General features: G+C 42.9%; 1 protein-coding gene across 2 annotated transcripts in view; it reads right to left on the minus strand.

Moving 5' to 3' along the window:
* The window catches only part of pde4d (phosphodiesterase 4D, cAMP-specific), an 87,016-nt gene that overhangs the window by 31,966 nt on the left and 35,458 nt on the right, over positions 1-19,592 (minus strand). The window contains exon 1 of one of the 2 annotated variants that reach the window (XM_084551511.1): positions 17,328-18,480. The exons of the other annotated variant lie outside the window; for it this stretch is intronic. Coding sequence (XP_084407637.1) covers positions 17,328-17,416 — 89 coding nt within the window. The 5' untranslated portion in view covers positions 17,417-18,480. Of the gene's footprint in view, positions 1-17,327; positions 18,481-19,592 lie in introns of those variants that run through there. 2 annotated transcript variants of the gene reach the window in all.

Below are 19,592 nucleotides of genomic sequence, written 5' to 3' on the forward strand. Positions count from 1 at the left end.
TTTTTTTTTAAATGACCTCTTCCATGAACCAGGCTCAATATATGGTGCAGACAAACACAACCCAGTGACTGCTGATATAAATAGCACTTAACTAAGGAGCAGGCAAGGGGAGCACAGATGGCTGGTCGTCAGTATTGACAAGGCTCCATCCATATCTATATGTCTACAAACGCCATCAGCCATTAATGCTCACTTCATATTTAAATACTATGCAGTACAGGCGCACTCACATACACAATGGAAATTCATGTTTATGCACACACACTCCAGAACGGACAAACAGGAACAGATGTGCTTCACACGACAGCGCACTTAGTTTTGACTCGGGCGATGGAATACATGTTTGTCAGAGAAATGCAGTAGGAAAATGGGCTTAACAAGGTCTTATCATTGCTGCGTGAGCTTTAATGGACAGAGAGTGCTCCGATGATTGGCTTGCGTTGTGGGCTAGTTAGTGAGCGGCCCAGGTCCCCTGAAGACCTCGGTGATTGAGATGATGACGGGATGGAACCTGCTTATTTATCATTCACCTCGCTCTCAGCCGCGTTTTGTAAAAGCAGAACAGCTTCTTTTTTTTTTCTCGTGGAACACAACGAGACACAAACATGCTCATGCACGCAGTTGCACGCACTTCGGGGCGACACCGTAGGTTGAGCAGAGCAAACAGCTTCCACGGAGCTCTAACAACACAACCAGCCACCAAGCAACGGTCATTTACACAACACTCGATTGTGAAAACAGCTCCAGTTCTGTGTTGTCCAGGTGGAACTATTCATCAGCTAATGTTCTGATAAGAGAGAACACACATACCTTATGTACATTCATACAGGTCACACAAACCAAGAAATCCAGATACATGCACCTTACATCGTCAAGTAAACACACACAAAGCAATGATATGAGTTTTTAAGCTAAGCCGACGTTCAGTTTCACCAAGTTTTCTTCTTGAGGTGTCTCACTACTTCTTATTCACATATTTTCTTCATCTCAGCTGGGTTGAATGGTAATTATAAAGAAATCAAATTCTCATTCAAAGAAAAAGAAAGAAAAAAGGCTAAAGTCCTGTCCATGACACTCTTCCCAAATAGTTTTAGTTGCAGAGCCATACCCTCTCCTGCCACGGGGTTTGATGTCGATGGGCTTGTTCGTGGCGTAGGGCGAGCCATTGGAGCAGGCGTGACGGTAGCGGGCTATCCTCTCCAGAGACAGATAGTCTGAGTTCACGGGCAAGCTCATTTTGACGAGATTCTCAACCAGTACTGCACATGCAGGTGCGCCCAGACAGATGTAGAGAGAAAAAAAGAGGGAGAACAGACACAGCGGCAAGCCTGATAAAGCCTTCACTGCGGGAAGGAGGGAGGGGTGTGCGTGAGGAGAGGTGGGTGGGAGAGGAGAGGGATGGGTGTGACAAGAACTGGGTAAAAGATGGAGAGCAAAAAAAAAAAAAAAAAGAGAGATGCCAGACATGGAGGAGCAAAGTGCAGAGGTAAAGTAAACTAATTCTTTTCCCCTCAAATAAGCAGCAGGAATCAGTGCTGACAGCCATATGTTGCAAAGTTAAATAATCAATGGCAATCTGCTTCATCGAAGCTTTCTAATAGATATGAGCAGTATCGTGATTAGAGCATGGCAAACAGTAGAACGTAACAATAAAGTTGGTCCCTCTGCAAGAAAGGCTGGAGTTTGTATCTTCCATGCTGCCTCCTGCTGCACGCACACTGACAAAGGTTCAAACTGTGCAAGAAACAAAACTCGGATCATTTTGCTGGTTGACATAAATATTATCCGATAATACCTCTTGTTAAGCCCATATTTTGTAGTGCTATGAGGGCTAGCAATGTAACATTATGTAATAGCAAGTGAACACCAATATCGGTGTGTGCGTATGTGGCATTTATTGCACTGTTAATGAAAATGACTAATAGAAAGCAGTTCCACACACATTTTAAACTTGACTTTAAACTTGGTTCTCTGTCCGTGTTTCAGCACTACACAGTATGGAGCCTCCTTTCATGAGCTACCATCCAAATGTTGAGGACAGCTCACACTCAGATTTGAACATATGTGAGTTATATAAATTGTTAGCATTAATAATAAACTGAAATAAGAAGCCTGAGAGAGGCTGCTTCATGTTGTGTCTATAGTTTCATCATTTAAATGACAGTCTGGGTGTCCATTAGCACAAAAGGTGAGCACTGGGACACAGAAAGTTAAGCTGATTATTTACTAGTATTTTGAAGTTTGAAAAACACAAGAACAACAGAGCTAATTTGTTGTTCTGCTGGGAAACTTTTGGACCTGACATTTGTGTGGATGTTACTTAGACATGTACCACCCACCTAGACCGGACCAGACACCCCCACCCCATAGCAATGACACTCCTTGATGGCAGCAGCCATCCCCAGCAGGATGCAGCCTGACACAGGAACACACACTAAAAAAACATGAAGAACAGCACAAGGTGTTGACCAGGCCTCCAAATTCACCAAGATCCCAAACTGATCAAGTATCTGTGGGATGCACTGGAACAAGCCTGATCCACAGAGGCCCCTCCCCTCAACCCATAGCACCCAAAGGCCCCCACTAACGATTTTCTGTTTCCAGACACCACAGGACACCCTCAGAAGGCCCATGTCCATTCTCTGATGAGCCACAACTGTCTTGGAGGCACAAGGGAGACCTACACAATATTAGGAAGGTAGTCATAATGTTATGCCTGATCGGTGTATATATCTAATATTATTTGATGAAACTGAATGAAACCAAACCTTGACTGGAATAAAACCACCACATACAAACCCCTTCTTATTCACTAACCCTGGTAATGGTTTAACTTCACCACTAGGGGGAAGTAGAGTTCCACAACAAACCACACACAACATACAATGCAATAACTTCTATTATGAGAAATGCATTAATTAATAGGGATTATTAATAGTTAATAGGGAACATATGTGAATTTCTTAATTATGTAATCAGCTATGTTGGCTACATCACTGTCATCTTTAATCATGTTGTATGATTTTCAGGCGACACGATAACATTGGCGTGTTATGCTCTCAACTGCCAGCAGGGGACAGTCGGCTCTGCAGGGAAAATAAATGCAGGTACAGGTGGATAACAGCACAACAGACCGCAGCACTAACACACACAGAGGGAGAAAAAAAAATCTCTGCGGAGTTGCATCTTCTGCTCAGCTCTGACAGAAGCAGCCAGCGTGTGACAACAGCTCCTGGGTGGACAGGGAGGCTGTCAAACTCACAGATGCAATGACAGGCACAACAGGCTTCTCCACCATTAGTGAACATCACCACATGAGCACACCTACACACACACACGTCTGCCTGGGTGCAAGCAGGGACACACATCGCGACATGTGCAAACAGATTGAATACACACAGATCATACACCCAACACTATACAGAGCTTTAATTCTCTTGCGGGCTCTCACAAACATGCAACCTGTCACACAGGCATATGTCTGAAGCTGCCGAGTCGGCCACACACTGTCAGTGCCAGCGACGTGCTATAACAGCGGGCCAGGTGACTGCATCACTATCGTCACTCAGTGTCCCTGAGGCTCAAAGCCATAAAAACAGAACCGCTGTGTCTGATCACTGAAAAATGCATGCATAAAAGCTGCATCACCTTTTCAAATAGCAGGTCTTGTTTTCAATGATCTTTTTTTATTTTTGCACTCAAATAAACCATAAAAAAAACTCTAAATGTATTCTGACAGTGATTAGACCCGTGATAGAAATAAGCAGGGCAGGGGGCAGGGCTGCAGAGTCTTCAGGTTAACAAGTGCAGAAGTAAATACAGTAAGCAGCTCTAACTGGGTGTGTGCCAGAAAGAGGAGGAGGGCTTTGAAGTGCTCTCCCCTCACGATTGGTGGGGTCAGTGACATCATTAGGGGGTTAGGGACAATGTGGCCTGACAGACTGGGACAGAGAAAGAGAGTCAAACAGACTTGAAGCCAGTAGAATAAAATAAAGTCTATTGGACTATTCATATATTTATTTTACATTTTTCCTTTTTGGTACTGAAGCCCATTGGACTAACCCGCATATCCAAGTCTGGGCTTGGCCTCACTTGTACTGTGGGTCACTCCAAACATACAGTCTCCCTCTCGCTTTGACCCATTTCTTGCCTGATGCGATAATTCAGTAAGATAATCTGGCTAAAGCGTATTGAAGGAAACAATTTGAGATCAGTAACCGTCTTTAAGATGAATATTAAGATGAAGAGTGAAGACTTAAGTGACACGTAATGAGAGATTACCATATTGGGTGGGCGCAGCTCTGTCCAGAAACAAGTAGAGATTGACAGGAAGGGAGGGCGGTTTGCTTTGCGCACATCTGTCTGCAATTTGTACATCAAAAAACACTTCCATGTAAGCCAACAACAAAAGAGCAATAAGCGTCTGTGAATGTTCTCAGCCATCCAGGTCAAAAAACAAGCTGCGGCGAGGGTAACTGGACTCAGAGGGTTACCACGCCAAGAAACAACTTGGATGACAAGCTGCACATCTTCAAGACACTCCACACATCAAGTTGTCCTTGTTTCAGCCTGTTTTTTTGGCTAAAGGACAGTAGTGTGACATACAAAGTAGGCCTAAGTCATACTACTGTTATTTACAGTAACTGTTGCAGCTGAGGGGCTTGGCAACGCACCTCCTCTGCCGTTGCAAGCTGAATATGATTAAAATCATTGCATGGGTCATTTCTTTCAAGTATGTTAATCAGTAAAGGTGACGTGATTAAGAGACAACAATACAATGGTAATTGAGATTCATGCAGCATTGTATTCGCGTAAACGGGAACAGCTCTCAGCCAGTCATGCTGCTTCAAAAAACAGCTGCCGTTATGTGTGTCAAGGAGCAATTCCTTCGCCTCAGTTGGACACGCGATCCCCGCCTGCCTTCACAGTCCCCTGCTAGATTCATGTTTATCATGTGGTTGCCGTGGCGACCTGGCAGAATTCAAAAGGGACAGGTAGGTCCTCGCAGCCAATCAGCCCTCAGTTGCTAAGGACACGACGGGCAGATTGTGTAATGAGAAAACGGCAATTGCAGGGTCAGCGCTGGAAAAGCTGGAGCGAAGTGATACAATCAGCGCTGATTTCGAGGGGGTTACGAATTTACATGTTTAAACCAGAATGATCAATCCAAATTATGTCTGTGAGGGTGGTTAATGCGCAGGAATTTGTTATTAACGGGCGCCACTTAAGACTTCACAGCAGCCTTGCATGACTTACCTGTCTTCTATTTATACATCCAGCTGACTCACAGGCTGGAGAGAGGATTTAAGCTCACTGAACTATTGTTTGTCTCACCAGAGCTCACAAACGAGAATAGAAAGCAGCACCAGTGCAAAATGAAGCAAATAAATAAATAAAAGAAATCTGGAGACGCGTGACCGTCAGAAGAAAAGACCAACAAAAGCGCTTATTTGTGCTGTGCACGTGTGCACCGCGAGTGTGTGTGCATTTTGCTGCACACGCTGACAACCGAGTGTGAGAGTGATGAGGGAGAGAGAGTCGTGATGTGTTAAAGCTGAAGTGATACTGGACAGCATGAATGTGAAAACCGTGTGGTCAGACCAGTATGAAGATTTAAAAAAAAAAAAAAACTAAACGGAAACACTTGTGTCAGCAGAGCTCTCAGTCACATCAGAAAGCTGCCGACCTTGAGTTATTAAGTGCTGCAACTAACAGAAAATTCAATTCCATTGGAAAATATCAATATCAATTACTTTTCGAATAATCGATTAATTGTTAAGTCTATAAAATTTCACAATTTACCCCAAGGTGATAAATATTCATGGATTTTCTGTTAGTCAGCAACTAAACCAAAGGTCCTGTGTTGTCATCCTCATTATGAGGAAGCTTTTAAAACAGCTTGTTAAGTATTTCTCTCTCAAGGTTCAATATATCTCTTAGAAAGGCAGATTCAATCAAAAGAAATATTGCTCTGCTTCCAGGGGTGTAACTCTTAATGTGCAAGCAAAGGTTTTAGGCATCCAACAGTCAATAACAGTCAACTGTGGCACACATACAAAGCTGCCAAGCACCGGCAAAAGCAACTGCTTACAATCCATCGTGATGCTATTTGGTAGTTTAATAATCTGGCAAAAAACTGTTTAAGGAGCGTGATCACAGACTTAGCCAGTAATCTCAAAAGTGGTTTTGCAAATGAAGACCGTTGTGCCGCTCAGGGCACAAAGCAGCAGAACAAAACCCTAAAGATTTGTTGTCGGGTTTTCCTTTCATGAGCCTGTGTGGGCTTTGGGCAGTGTGCAAGTATTTAAGTCATACTAGAGTCTTAAACTGCTTTTCATTGCTGCCGACCAGTCCTGCCAAGCTCAACATCCCACGATAAACAACCGGTTACGGACGTCACACGCTGCCTTGGCTGGCCAACTTGGACAGTTTTTGTACAGACACGTTAATGAGAGGATGGATGGATGGATGGTGACTGGATGCCTACGTTCATGGACTGCACACTGTGCTCAGCAGGCTCTTTCATATCACACATGGACACACAGTTCTAGCTGTAGTGCACCTCAAGCACATGGTGAAGCTAAGAGGTTTAACTTGGCAGTCGCCCGAGTGATGTCAGAGTAATCCTTCATTAAAACCCTTATGACATCACCACGCTGTTGTGTGAGCTTAGACCACATATTTGTGTGTGTGTAAGGGATGCCCTGTCAGTGTGTGCCAAGGATGCACCTCTCCAGAATCCTGGTAATCCAGGTTAAGCTGTTCCTCAAAACGCACTCAAGAAACACTGCCGTCAAAGTGGCTACCTTAATCATACAGCATCCTCATATGCCGTTTATTAAGTACGCTTCCCCTTTCTCGCAAACAACTTTAACCTCTGGAGAAGTGAGTAACATTTGATTGGAACTTGTTAACCTTATGTGAAGGGTTAAGGGACTGCAGACAACAATTCAAAGCATCAACCATTACGGCTGCCACTCGGTAAAACCAAGTCTTGTCTTTAAATACTGCTTTGTGCTGCGTTAGTCCTTAGAAGTATGGAAATGAAGGGCATTTCTTTAATTCCAAGTCCAATGCAGCTCCAATAAATCTCTCTGCACAACCCAGATGTATGGAGTTAAGTTAATTTCCCACATTTCTGTTGAGCCTCAATTTGCAGATGAAGTATGCAAATAAACAGTGGCGCAGTGAAGTGCAATTTTCTCTCGTTCAGTGAAAGGAAATATAATAAAGGGGGTCAATTAAAGATGTGAACAAAGTGGCTAATGAGGAAATTGAAGATTAAGAGCTGCAGCAGCTGAAAAATTAAAACAAGAAGAGAGTTAACAGACTAAGGGAGGTCATTAAAAAAGGTGTGACAGTAGGGAACTTAAATGAATACGGGATTTTTTTATTATAAATCTTCCTCCACGGATCTAACCCTTTGTGTTTATCAAGGAACGAAACCCACACAATAAGCAAACTGAAACTTTGTGCCTTTTCTAAATCAAGTTAGCTGCAAGTTTCTGGTGTTTTGGAGTAAGAAAGTCTCTCCCGTTGCAGGTGTTCCACCATTGTGGATCCTGAGATCCATTATCAAGATGCAAGAAAATTAGGCTTACTTTTTCTTACTTGCAACAGAGATCAACAAATTCCCCTAATATCAACAAGATAAAATCACTGAGAAGTCACTGAGAAACAGTCAACGAAAGAGCTGGATGTGTGTACCAAATTAAGTGAATAGTAAGTGGAGGCATTCAGTGTTCACTGTCATTGTCCGTGTTTATTCTTGTCCTGCTGAGAGAGTGTTATTCTACACCCTGCAACGTGAGAGTCTGTCTTACCGGATGGATGAGAAGTGTAACAGTTAGGGTTGTGCAAGTGGGAGTTTCCTCTGAGGAAGCAATGAACAAATGCATTCATAATATGCCAGTGCTGGCAAGAAATACAGAGGAAGGCTAAATATGTAGACTAAACACGGGAGATTGGATGCAAAGACTTAGAAAAGGAAGTCTGACACAATGCACCAATAAAACAAAAGAGAAAAGCACAAACAATTATGTTTAAAAAAATGTTTCCAGGTTACAAGTTTACGTGGACTCAGCTTCATAATACAGCATTGTCTTGGCCAAAGTAAAACACCACAGATACAACTTGACAAGTGATTCACCTTCCTTTACCTTCACAGGTTTGTTCGCAAGCACTAGCTGGAATTATAATACTGATTATAATACTGCATAATCCTGTAATTTTTCTAAATCCTCTGAGGTATGTGTGCGTGCATGTGTGTGCGTGAGGGGACTCCCTCTCCCAGCCTAAGCCTTTCTAATCTGTTTCTATGCCTCCTCATAAGCGTCATCATGGAAATCCTGATCGCCGCCATCGTCACAAGCAATTCCCTCCTGTAACGATCATCGTCATCACCGCGTTTCTCTGAAAACAAGAGCAATTCCCTAACGTTTGCAACGTCCTGTGTCTCATGTCTGTTACGGAAAACCACAGGGTCGTTGTCCGAAATGAAAACAGCTGACTGAAAATGAGATCTGCGAAGAATGAGTGTAATTTACTTGTAAATTAAGTTTGGAAGTCAAAATCTAAAAAGGTTTACTAGTTAAGCTGTGGCTTCTAAGAGAAGAAAAGAAATCAAAGCCAGATGACCCCGCAGCTCCAGACACAGGGCGAGCAGTGACATACATATTAACCTTTCAGTCCAAGCCTATTCATCAATTTAAACAATAGCAGGTCTAGGTAGGCTTACAAGTTTTCCCTTGAAATCTCCACATCTTTTTGTTTCAGAACAACCATTTGTGGTGCGGTGGGAGCGTATGACAAGTTGCTTTGTTCATGCAGGAAAAGGGCCCGGCCGTGATAGCATCTGCTGGCAAAAATACGGTTTCATTTGGGTCAAATAGTGACGTGCACAGCGGCACTGAAATGATATTTCCAAACTTCTTTGTATTTCGCGATCGGCACCTTTGAATTAGCATTGGCATTTGAATGCCAGGAAAATCCGACCACAATGTCACAAGGGATGGAAGAAACTTTTCTGTTTATTATAGATAAATGTGTCTAGTCTAGTCGATGACGTCACACATGAAAACATAGTAGAAAGTAAGGCCTTGCAGCAATTAAATCTATATTCTGGACCTGAACACATATTGTAGCGTCTCACACAAAATAAGCTACGGAGGATTTTCTGCAAGGTAACTGAAGCTTGAACATGGGCTCCTGGCTGCCATAGGCCAGTGCCATCGAGATAGAGAGTTGCGACACTCTTTGATGTTGCCGCTATGGCTGTCACATGGTTCATGTAAACCCAATTAGTTCCTAAACATACGCTGGCTGTCATGTTCTTCTATGGGACAGACAGCAGCGATTGCATTATTGAACGGTAAATATAAAATAAAACACACACCCAAGTACTTTTTCAGCTGTTATTACATTATTGCATTTTTGTTAATGTCAGTTTTGCATTTGGAGAGGCAGGGTGACAACGAAAAACTTATATTACTTAGATAAGTTTTAGGCTACATTTTTGGAAGGAAAAGCTTAGTGTTCATGTTCGCATGGGTAGTAGCACTGGCTTTAGAGGCTCTAACTTAACTTTTCCATATCATTCATCTGATGGTAGACGTCTCACGATATTCATTTGAGCACAACTGGGCTATATTAGGCTATTGATTCCCGTGATTTTGCTTATAAATTCCGATTCAGCTATTAGCCTACCTTCGTGATAACGCAAAGAGGTCTGCCATGGCGTTCCGTTCAGAATTCGCCTAGAAGCTAGCTCACTTCTTCTGATGAGTGGCCACCCCCAGGACCACAACGCCAAACTCGCCAGTCCTAAAATTCCCGTCATTTCTAATTAAATGACCCTCGCTCAAATCACGAGTCACGACAATGCCTTGACATACGGGATAGCAATCTATCAGCATCTCATCTCATCAAGCATCAGCAAGTAGCGCTGGGCAAATTGTACACTAGCCAAGTGAACATGGAACAGGAACAGTACAACAAATTAAGTACAGCCAACACGTCACATAATGAAAAGTTAGTATATCCCAAAATTCAATTAAATAAAAGTTGCTATAAAGGTGGTAGCGATTCATTACCGAACTACCTTCACAGCAGGGGAAGTCGCGCTGGCTAATTAGCTAGCAGGCAATGCTAGAAAATTGGTTGAAACAACCAAGATAAAATATAAATAATTACGCTGTGCATATACAAATGAAGACCAGTATAAGCATCGCAAAGGGTCTCTGATACAATATAGACAGTTGACAATTCGAAAGAGGTCGATATTTCAGCAATTTAGCTCTGGAACAACTCAATGCACAGCAAAGTAAGTGAATGAGGTCCAACGCCCAAATGATTGGAACTAATCCGATTTTCAAATCCCGAAAGTAGGCGGTTAAAAAACTGCTGCTCCTTCGTATCGAAAAGGGGCCAACTGAAGTGGGCATCAGGCATCTTGTTCGGATGCCTCCTGGTCGCCTCCCATTGGAGGTTTACCGGGCCAGGAGGAGACCCCGGGACTTACCCAGAACACGCTGGAGAGATTATTCATCTCGCCTGGCCTGGGAACGAATCGGGATTCCCCGGGATGAGCTGGAATGTGTTGCTGGGAAGAGGGACATCTGGAGTTTCTTACTTAGCCTGTTGCCCGACCAGATAAGCGGACGGCAAACGAATGAACGAATATATCTCCGAAGCTCTTTCCGTGAATAGCAGCTAAAGTTGTAATAACTTTAGACAATGAAATTCACCAGAAAACTGTTGATTTGCAGCCTCATTCTCTCTGTCACAGCAGCACGTTTGGTGGAGCTGCCGCTGATGGGATTTGGACCTCTCCTCTGCTAGCATTAGCGGATTCCTTTTCAGATGAATGTACATTGCAACCCCTAGCATAAAATGGGAAATATGCTACAGTTTGCCAAAGTTACACCTTCACATTGTGTACTTTGTCAAGCCAGCAGTCCAAAAATGTTCAAATAACAAATCACAAAAATTAACGCAGTGCTAGAATTGGTTAGGCTTAAATAACTCACTCAAACAAAAAAGCAGTCTGATGGACAGTTGACTCTCTCCACTGCACAGGCAGTCGCCACTCCCTTAGCCACAGCTATAGCTTGTAACATTTCTGTTTTTGATTTATGAGGAGCTCACAAAAGCACCTGCAGCTATCCCCCTGCCTCCAATATGTCTGGCTCCCGTGCCGTATTCTTATTGATCTGTCCATCTTCTTGCCACTGTCCCGGAGATGGGCACAAGATTGAATACCCTATCAAGCAGCTGCTGTGTGGACAGCGGCGAAAGACAGCAGAGGCTGAGATGAATACAATTGAAATGAAATGGTTATTTAAAATGAATATGACGTCAAAGCTGCCTCTAGGCTTTTATGAGGAGCCGTGGCCCTCGTATTCATCTCATATGTACTCCTTGGAGAAGGTTATGTAACTGTGCTGTGATATAGCCCGTTGAAGCCTGTGGTACTGCTGTAAAGAGTGCATTGTTTCCGTCTGCCCTACTGATCTGCATGTTTTCATAATTTAAAACACAAAAGGGAAGAAACTGCCAATTCCAAGATAGACTACCCTTCTTTTTATTATAAACCCCTCAAAAAATGCATAAAATAAGACGTTATGATTATCGTACTATTGTAGGAGTCCACCATCAGCTTGATAAACAGAAAAATGTGCAAAGGTTGGCTCAGTTTATTTGCCTGTGTGAAGCACAGTCTGATTAAAATCATTCTTACAATGCTTCCACAACTAAACTGGGTAGGCCTGCTTTGAGAAACTGCCACGGGTAATGACAACCCTGCCTCTGGACATTCCTCATTCTCCACTGCATCTGGTATGTTGCATGTAACACATGAAGTGTGCATGTATAGGACGGAAAAGACAGAAAGCTGGTGAAAGGGGATCAACTGTGAATAAGTGGCAGAATAACACAATGTGAAATCCAAGAGCAGTAATGTGCGAAAGAGAAACTGGATGACGAAGCAAGTGCAAGGCTGGGAAAAAGAAGAAACAGCACTGACTGACTCACGGTGTACGCGCACACAAACACACACATGCACACACAAATGGCGAGATGTTCCTGGGAAAATACATGTCATATAATACATTTCACTAATTCAGGGATTCTTAGAAAAAGGGCCAAATTAAATTTCTCTAACAGAGAAAAGGTGAAACAGCCGTCGTCTCGGCAGCAGCGCGTGCTACCCTGCGTGCAGATTAAACCGAGAACCTCAGACATATCAGTAAGAACATACTCGTCATGCTTCAAGTGACTCCATAATCAGTTTCACACTGCACTGCCTCGTGGAAAAGCTGCGGTAACAACGGCTTCCAGTTAATTCTCGCTATACCAGCGTTTACAAAGACAATGCACTTCTGTACTAACTGAAACTGAAACTAGTTAAGATGCCACAATAAGTCAACCCTTTTTGAGAAGGCGTGCGTCACCATGATCTGCTTTTCTATGGAACGAATTGCACAAGATGCACTGATTAGTCACAGTCACTTCTGGCCTGATTTGGGTGTCACACCATACGCAGCTGCTTGATTACTCGTATGGAAATGGCGTCTGCACAAGTCAATGTTGATCCATGTAAAGATGAAATGAACACTCATTTGGCAAACTTAATTAGTCTAAAATGTTGTTTTTAAAGGAAACAATTAGTCAGTAACTATTTGTCGTCGTAATGACATCTTAACCATTCAAATCTTTCAGTTCAAGTTTTAGTGTTATGCACCACATGTGTTTGATTGGTTAAACCCGATCCACATCACACGGATAATTTTAGACAAAAAGACTTTATTGTACACTACTAAGTTGAATTTAGTGTAATAGCGGAAACAAACCCAGATTGGGTATCAGTCATTTAATTCGCTGTACACACTTACAGAGCAGACAGATTTCTGTGAGAGAAGGAAGTGTAAAGAAAAAGTGTAAAAAAAAAAGAAGAAAGTGTTCGATTATGTGAATGAGGAAAAGCCTGAGTGCATCAGCATCACCTGCACAGTAGGCTGGCAATGATTGATGCTGTAGGTGAGCAGAGGTGCTGTTTTTCCACACACATACACATACACACACGCACACACTCTGTTGCTGGTGGTTCTCTGGGAAAACAGTGACGGATCACTTTGTCTCCTCAAAACTGACAGCAGGTCTCAGTCGTCTGCGAAAAAAAAAAAAAAGCCTGTTTCGAAATCTCCGTCTCAGTCCCGACAAAGTAACTTGGGAGTGATAGAAAGCAATCTAAAGTTTGGCTGAGATTGACCCAGCAGAAATACAATCAATGACAATGTGCAGTGGGAGAAATCCTCAAAGAAATGAGATAACAACGCCTTGTGTCTTGTTATCTTGCTGACAAAATACAGTGCGCCTGCCACCTTTGGGGCCACCGAAAGCAACAAAGGGAGACAAGGAAGGTGAGAGACTTTGTGTCTTTTTACACCTGATATAAAAAGCTTGAGAGGAATACAGCAAAATCCCATATTTAAACCATTGGTTATCCACTGACACTACACACAGTCCCACATTTAGTGGAGAGAGGGAGAGAGAGAAAAGGGATGTAGCAATGCATTTCCAATCCTAGTTCTAAATATAGCCTTGTCTGTTCCCTCTCCCTTGACTCTGAGGCACTGGATTCACTTAATTGGATTACTACACACACTTTTCATTTCTTTTCTGGTTAGCATTTAATGAAGTTTAGACAATCATGCATCTCTGTTTATTCATTCTAGGTCTTGAGGCAACACCCTGCACATTCAAAAACGTAGGATAAAAGCAGTCATTACACAGCTTACACAGGGTCTCTATGCATTGTTACATATACAGGCTTGTAGCATTGTGATCAATACCATTGCCGAGTATAAAAATAACCCTTCCGTGAGGCATGCTGTGAGAAAGAGAGGAAGCGAGCGTAGTTGTTCTTGCACGGCTTCTGTAGAGAGGTGCATGTGGAAGCCCAGATGTATCATCTTAGCATTCAAAGGTTCAAAAAATCCAATATGTTTTCATGTGTGGGTGAGCGCATATTCTGCAATCAGCCACAAAATTAAACCCACTGGCAGGTGAAGCGAATAACATTGATTATTTTGTTACGAAATGTGGAATATACGGAGGTTGTGCAGGAAGGAGAAAAGTGGGCATGCATACGGTTCTGAACAACTTTTACAAGAGTAGATAATTCTAGTCAAAGAATCTCCTGTGGGCAGCTGTTCTGTGGGGTTCCCAGTATGTAGTGGACATATGGGTGCGCCAATGAGGGTCATGGGGCACCCGATGGTCAATGATACAAAGGCTGGTATGTGTGATACGATCACAGAGAAAAGATACTGTAGCACAAACTTATGAAAATCTAATGAATTGTATAAAAATGAGGACATACTGGCAAAATGTTAACTCTGTTGTAAAAAATGTTTTGGGATATGAAATCCCAAATACTTGTCCAGTGATGTATCTTGGGAATATTGAGAAGGTTGTAATGAGAGAAGATATGTACTTGACTAAAGTATTACTTGCGGCAAGCAAGAAAGCGGTCACAAGAAACTGGCTCAATGTGAACACCCCAAACCAGGAGCAGTGGTTGGAAATTGTCCAGGAAATCTTTGTTATGGAAAAATTGACATACCTGTTGAGACTCAAAGAGAATGTATTTGAAAGAAACTGGGAAAAATGGAACATTTACATGAGATGTGACATCAACTGAACGAACGCTAAATGGAACAGTGGACTGAACAGTAGTATCTCCAGACAGTATGTTAGTGTTATTACTGTTACTTTAATTTGTACCTTGTTTGCTGTATGGTTGTTTTTTTGCCTATATACATGTGAAAATTCAATAAAAATTTTAAGTTATAAAAAAAAAAGAAAATCTAGTGCTGGTGTCAGAATACACCAAGAATTGCAGCATATGAGGCTGCATAGTGGCAGACCTGACAGAGACCCCTTTCTAACTTTTTGTCCACCAGCGAAAGTGAAACAGTGTGTGAGGGTCAGAACTGGACCATGGAGAAATGGAACAAGGTTGGCCTGGAAAGCCTGATCTGAACAACCACGTTTTCTTTTACATGACGTTGATAGCCAGGCGGTTGTGTGTCATCTTCCCCGGGAAGAGATGGCACCAGGACGCACAATGGGAAGAAGGCAAGCTGGTGGAGGCAGGGCGATGCTCTGGGCAAGGTATGGCTTGGAAACCATGGGTTCGGCATTTGGTAGCACAGCGTTTTTGGTAGCACAAGGGGCATCTACATTTTAATATGGTGGTTTTCGGTGTTCGGTGTTTGAATGCATATTTTAGACAGAAATAGGTTTATCTTTGTGTAATCTTTTTAAGCCACATCCTCTCATTCGGTGTCAGACTTCTGGTGCACAAGTCTGACATAGAAAAGAAGGAGACTAGTCCATTATCAAGGTGCAATGAATAATACAGAGCCTCTTGAAAGCTCCTCTTTCCTCATAGACACACACACACACACCAACACAGTCACATGGCACATGGATTTACTGTGTAGGGATAGAGAAAAAAAAAATCCAGCCCGAGGTTTAAATGGAGTCTGACAGGCTCATCTTCCATTTTCAGAGACTAATGCTTGAATCTTGACAAGTATGACAGCTCCGAATTGTTGTTCCAACACTGTCAGTAGATTTGCTCCATCCATTCAATTCAGCAATACGTTCCAGTTTGCTGGAACGTATTGCTGAATTACATCTTTTGTTGGATTTCTCTCAAATTAGTGAAGAAATTACACCAAAAAGGGATTGCACTGAAGCCAAGTGATGGTAAAAATCAACATCGTTTCTCTCATTCTCTTAACAGTTCCTGTGATACAAGAGAATTGTTGTTTAGTTATTTTCCATGATAACAAAATGCCACTGTATTAAGTGAGTGCAGGGTATGCACAAGGACCTCACTGTAAAAAAAAAAAAAAAACTAACAGATACTTAATGTAGCTTTAAGGTAGTGACTTTGTACGTACACTCACTCATACACCATAGACACCCATGGAAACATCCGAGTGTATGTTTATGCAGTCTGACTGAGCATGTATAATAACCTAGCACGTGAAGGAGAGAGGAAGGAACCAGGATGTTTTACTGTGTATATGTCCACAGAATGTCCACGAATTACCAAGCAATATTTTCCACCTCATGGAAAGGCCAGCCCACTCTCTGCCTGTGTGTGTGTGTGTGCACAGTACACGAGTCTGACAAGCTGGGTGGACACGCTTATGTGTGTGTTTTTTATTTGCCATGACGTCTGTTTGCTTCTCCGTAACATTCTTCCACTGTCTAATCGGAATGGTCCCGTGAATACAATATCCTGGCCGGAAATCTACTCAATTTATGATTTGATGCTGAACTCAACATCTGTTAAAGCTGTCATTTAATGACATTATCACGCACATGTCATTCTATGCAATACGAGCGGATGCAGACGTTGAATCAGTGAGCACAATCTGCGCTACATATTGAAGACTGACATCTAGAGATCATCTTTCCAAATGCTCCCGCCTTTTCATGAACCATAAACCGATGGTAAAGGGAATAACAGGAATGGCTGCGGAAAAGAACGGTTTATGAAGAACACAAAAAACAGTGGGTAAGCCTGTGGTGGAGTGAACCAAGTGAAGCGTGTGTGTGCATGTGAACTGTCATACCACAAAGAAGGGTAAGGCTGAAGAACAATAGCTGACAGTTCTGACAGATAGCAAGGATAGCATGAAAAATCTCAAACCACTGGAAAAACATTGTTGGAAATACGAACATTGTTCATGTCCCAACAGCCCACTCTGATGACATCACTCAGTGCTCTGTGTCCCTCCCAGTTTATAACACAGCTTGGGAGACAGGTCCCATAGGATTCCCGGCCTCAGAATGACTAATCAAAACAAGACAGCAGAAAACCCCAACAACACTTTAACCCAAATATGTTTCCATCTCTCGAAAAAAATAAAAAAACAGCCTCAGCTCTGTGTGTTTTCTATTTCAGACTTGCCCTTGCGTTTATGGATCAAGTGAAGCATTTAGTGTGGGAGAAAATTACAGGAAATGTCTAGCCCATTAAACAATAAATTTCCCAGAGTACATCTGAGCTGAATTTGGAAAAGAATGACTGCGGGCAGGGCTAGCCTTGTCTTAACGGATCACTAACTATACTATAAAAACAACAAGCCCGCTGACTAATTAATATGGATGGCAATTGACAGTTTTGTGCAGCTCAACTCCTTCTTTATGTACACAGTAAAGCAACAACAGTAGACTCAAAATTCACACAAAAAAGACAAATAAAATTCACATGCATCTTTAAAACCATGGCCATGACCTATACTCACCATATCCAGGAGTGCCTTCTGAAAGGTAAGTGGCTCAGGTGCATCATGGACCTATCACTGGCAATACCTGGACAGTGTCCAGGCTTCATAGCGAAGCTGTGTCAGGACGGATCCACCTTTCGGTTAACTTTTCAGCCTTTGAGCCCCGTTATCTACAAACGCTGCCCCATATTATCCGCCGGCCGCAGCAGAATATGGAACGTCGCATAGTGAAGTCCACTGCTGTGATGTACACATTCAGAGCAGTAACTCAAGAGCCCCTCTAAACTTCCAGCCTCACTTGTTTGGTCCTAGGGCATCGTTACAAAAAGAGCCAGTGTATATTTAACAAGGCAGCCGTAACAGTCTCACGATATAGCACCATAAAATCCATTGAGTTCCAGAAGGGAAGTAAAGATCCTACGAAAGGCGATGACTAAAAAAAAAAAAAGAAACATGAACTGGAAGCAGACCTAATCCCAGTGTGAACTCAGTATTTTAAAGCGAGAGTCTCAGCAGTGCGAGCACACAGGCGGCCACCCAGCAGGACAAGCTAAGCTCTCCTGCCGCTGCTCTTTTTTCCGTGGGATTCTTCCGGCAAAGGTTTGGAAATTACTGTCCCACATCCACATGGTGAACCGGTTCAGGGACTCATTCCTCCGGAAAACATTCCTTTTCCTGACAGTCAGCGACGCCGGTTGGAGAGGCAGCGGTAGTCACACCAGCATGACAGAGCATGTTACACGCACAGTCACTCACACACTCACATTCGCTTTCATCCTCTTGGCTTTGCCCTCTTTGTCTCTTCTATTTTGTGTCTCCCTCTCAGCTCTGCCCTTTCACAACCTACCAGGAAGGGAAGTGAGGAAGAAGGGAGAGAGAAAAAACAAAACAATGAAGCCTCCCTTCGGTACCTCTCCTTCTCTCCGTCTTGCTGTTGATCGTCTTTCTCCCCTCCCTACCTCCTCCCTCCCCCCCTCCAGTCAGTGGGATGTCCTGACCCTGTGTAATAGGTGTGTCTGCTGTATCCAGTCAGCTAAACCTATTGATCCTCTTACCACTTCATTCAGAGAGGAGCAAGTCCGCACATGTGCAATTTACCTAAACACTAGAGTACACGAATATTGACACAGAAAGACTAGTGTAGATAGTAATATGAGCACAGTGTTGACAGAAGTAATTCCCTTCATATCCCCGCTTTTAACTGCTTTTATTTGTATTTTTTTTATAGCCCTTCCTCGCCATAACAACCCAAGTGCTGCATTTGCGTTTTTCGCAACTCTAAGCACAGCCTCTGTTTCTGCTGTCTGCATGCACATTGGGGAACCATGAAATTTTAAACCACACAACAAATGCCATTGTTTTTTTTTCTCCTGCAAGGTGCGTGCTTATGTATAGCATGTTGTTTTGAGCGCACGTGACTTGGAGAGCGTGCAGGGGGGGACTCTAAAGGAATGTTCGTTTTAAAAAACTTGTTACACAGGATGTTCGGGCTCTGGATGTAGTGGAACAGCTATCAAAAACAGTTTAGTCTGGTCAGTTGGTAAGATTACAAGATAAATCACAACAGTTTCATAAATTCAGTGCCATTCAGAGTACACGTCTGTCTGTTTCATTGTCTGGGTTTGCACGCATGTTTATGAGTGGCATTGCTTGCGCATGTCAGTTTAGGCATTTGTGTGCGATTGGTGCTGGCAAGGAAGTAATGAGTGGAGGTTGTGGTTAGCACACTAGGTTTGTCTCCCTGTCTTTGTGTGTGTGTGTGTGTGTGTGTGTGTGTGTGTGTGTGTGTGTGTTTTGCATTAAAGGCCATAGCTGTGGCTAAGCTCCAGTTGCTGCGGTCTGAAAAACAGGATCCAGCGCTGCTTCTTACACACATCCTGCCCAACACACACGTCAGCAGCTTCTCAACTCCTGCCAAAAGTCAAGCCACCTCGCAGCCTCTGTAAGCCTGCACCTTCAGCCACAACAGCCACAGGGCGGAGGAGTGCTGAATGTTGAGGAATCTGTTTGTAGAAAAATGAAGGCAGAAATGCAGCTCTCTGGGGAGGTGTGGGAAGTTTGTGTGTATGTGTGTGTGTGTGTGTGTGTGAGAGAGTGGATGAGCGGGGTTGACGGTTTAGTCAGCAACGGGGAGTTAAAATTAAATTCAAGCATTTTTAAATGTTATCAAAGAAAGCAGCTAGAAAACACTGAAACAACTGTTATGCATTATGCATATATAGAGACAAAGACTAACCTAACTCTCCATCTGTCTGTCAGATTTATTGTTAAACGTTAAATATG

Source organism: Chelon labrosus (assembly GCF_963514085.1).
Source record: "Chelon labrosus genome assembly, chromosome: 9".
Classification (NCBI taxonomy): domain Eukaryota; kingdom Metazoa; phylum Chordata; class Actinopteri; order Mugiliformes; family Mugilidae; genus Chelon; species Chelon labrosus.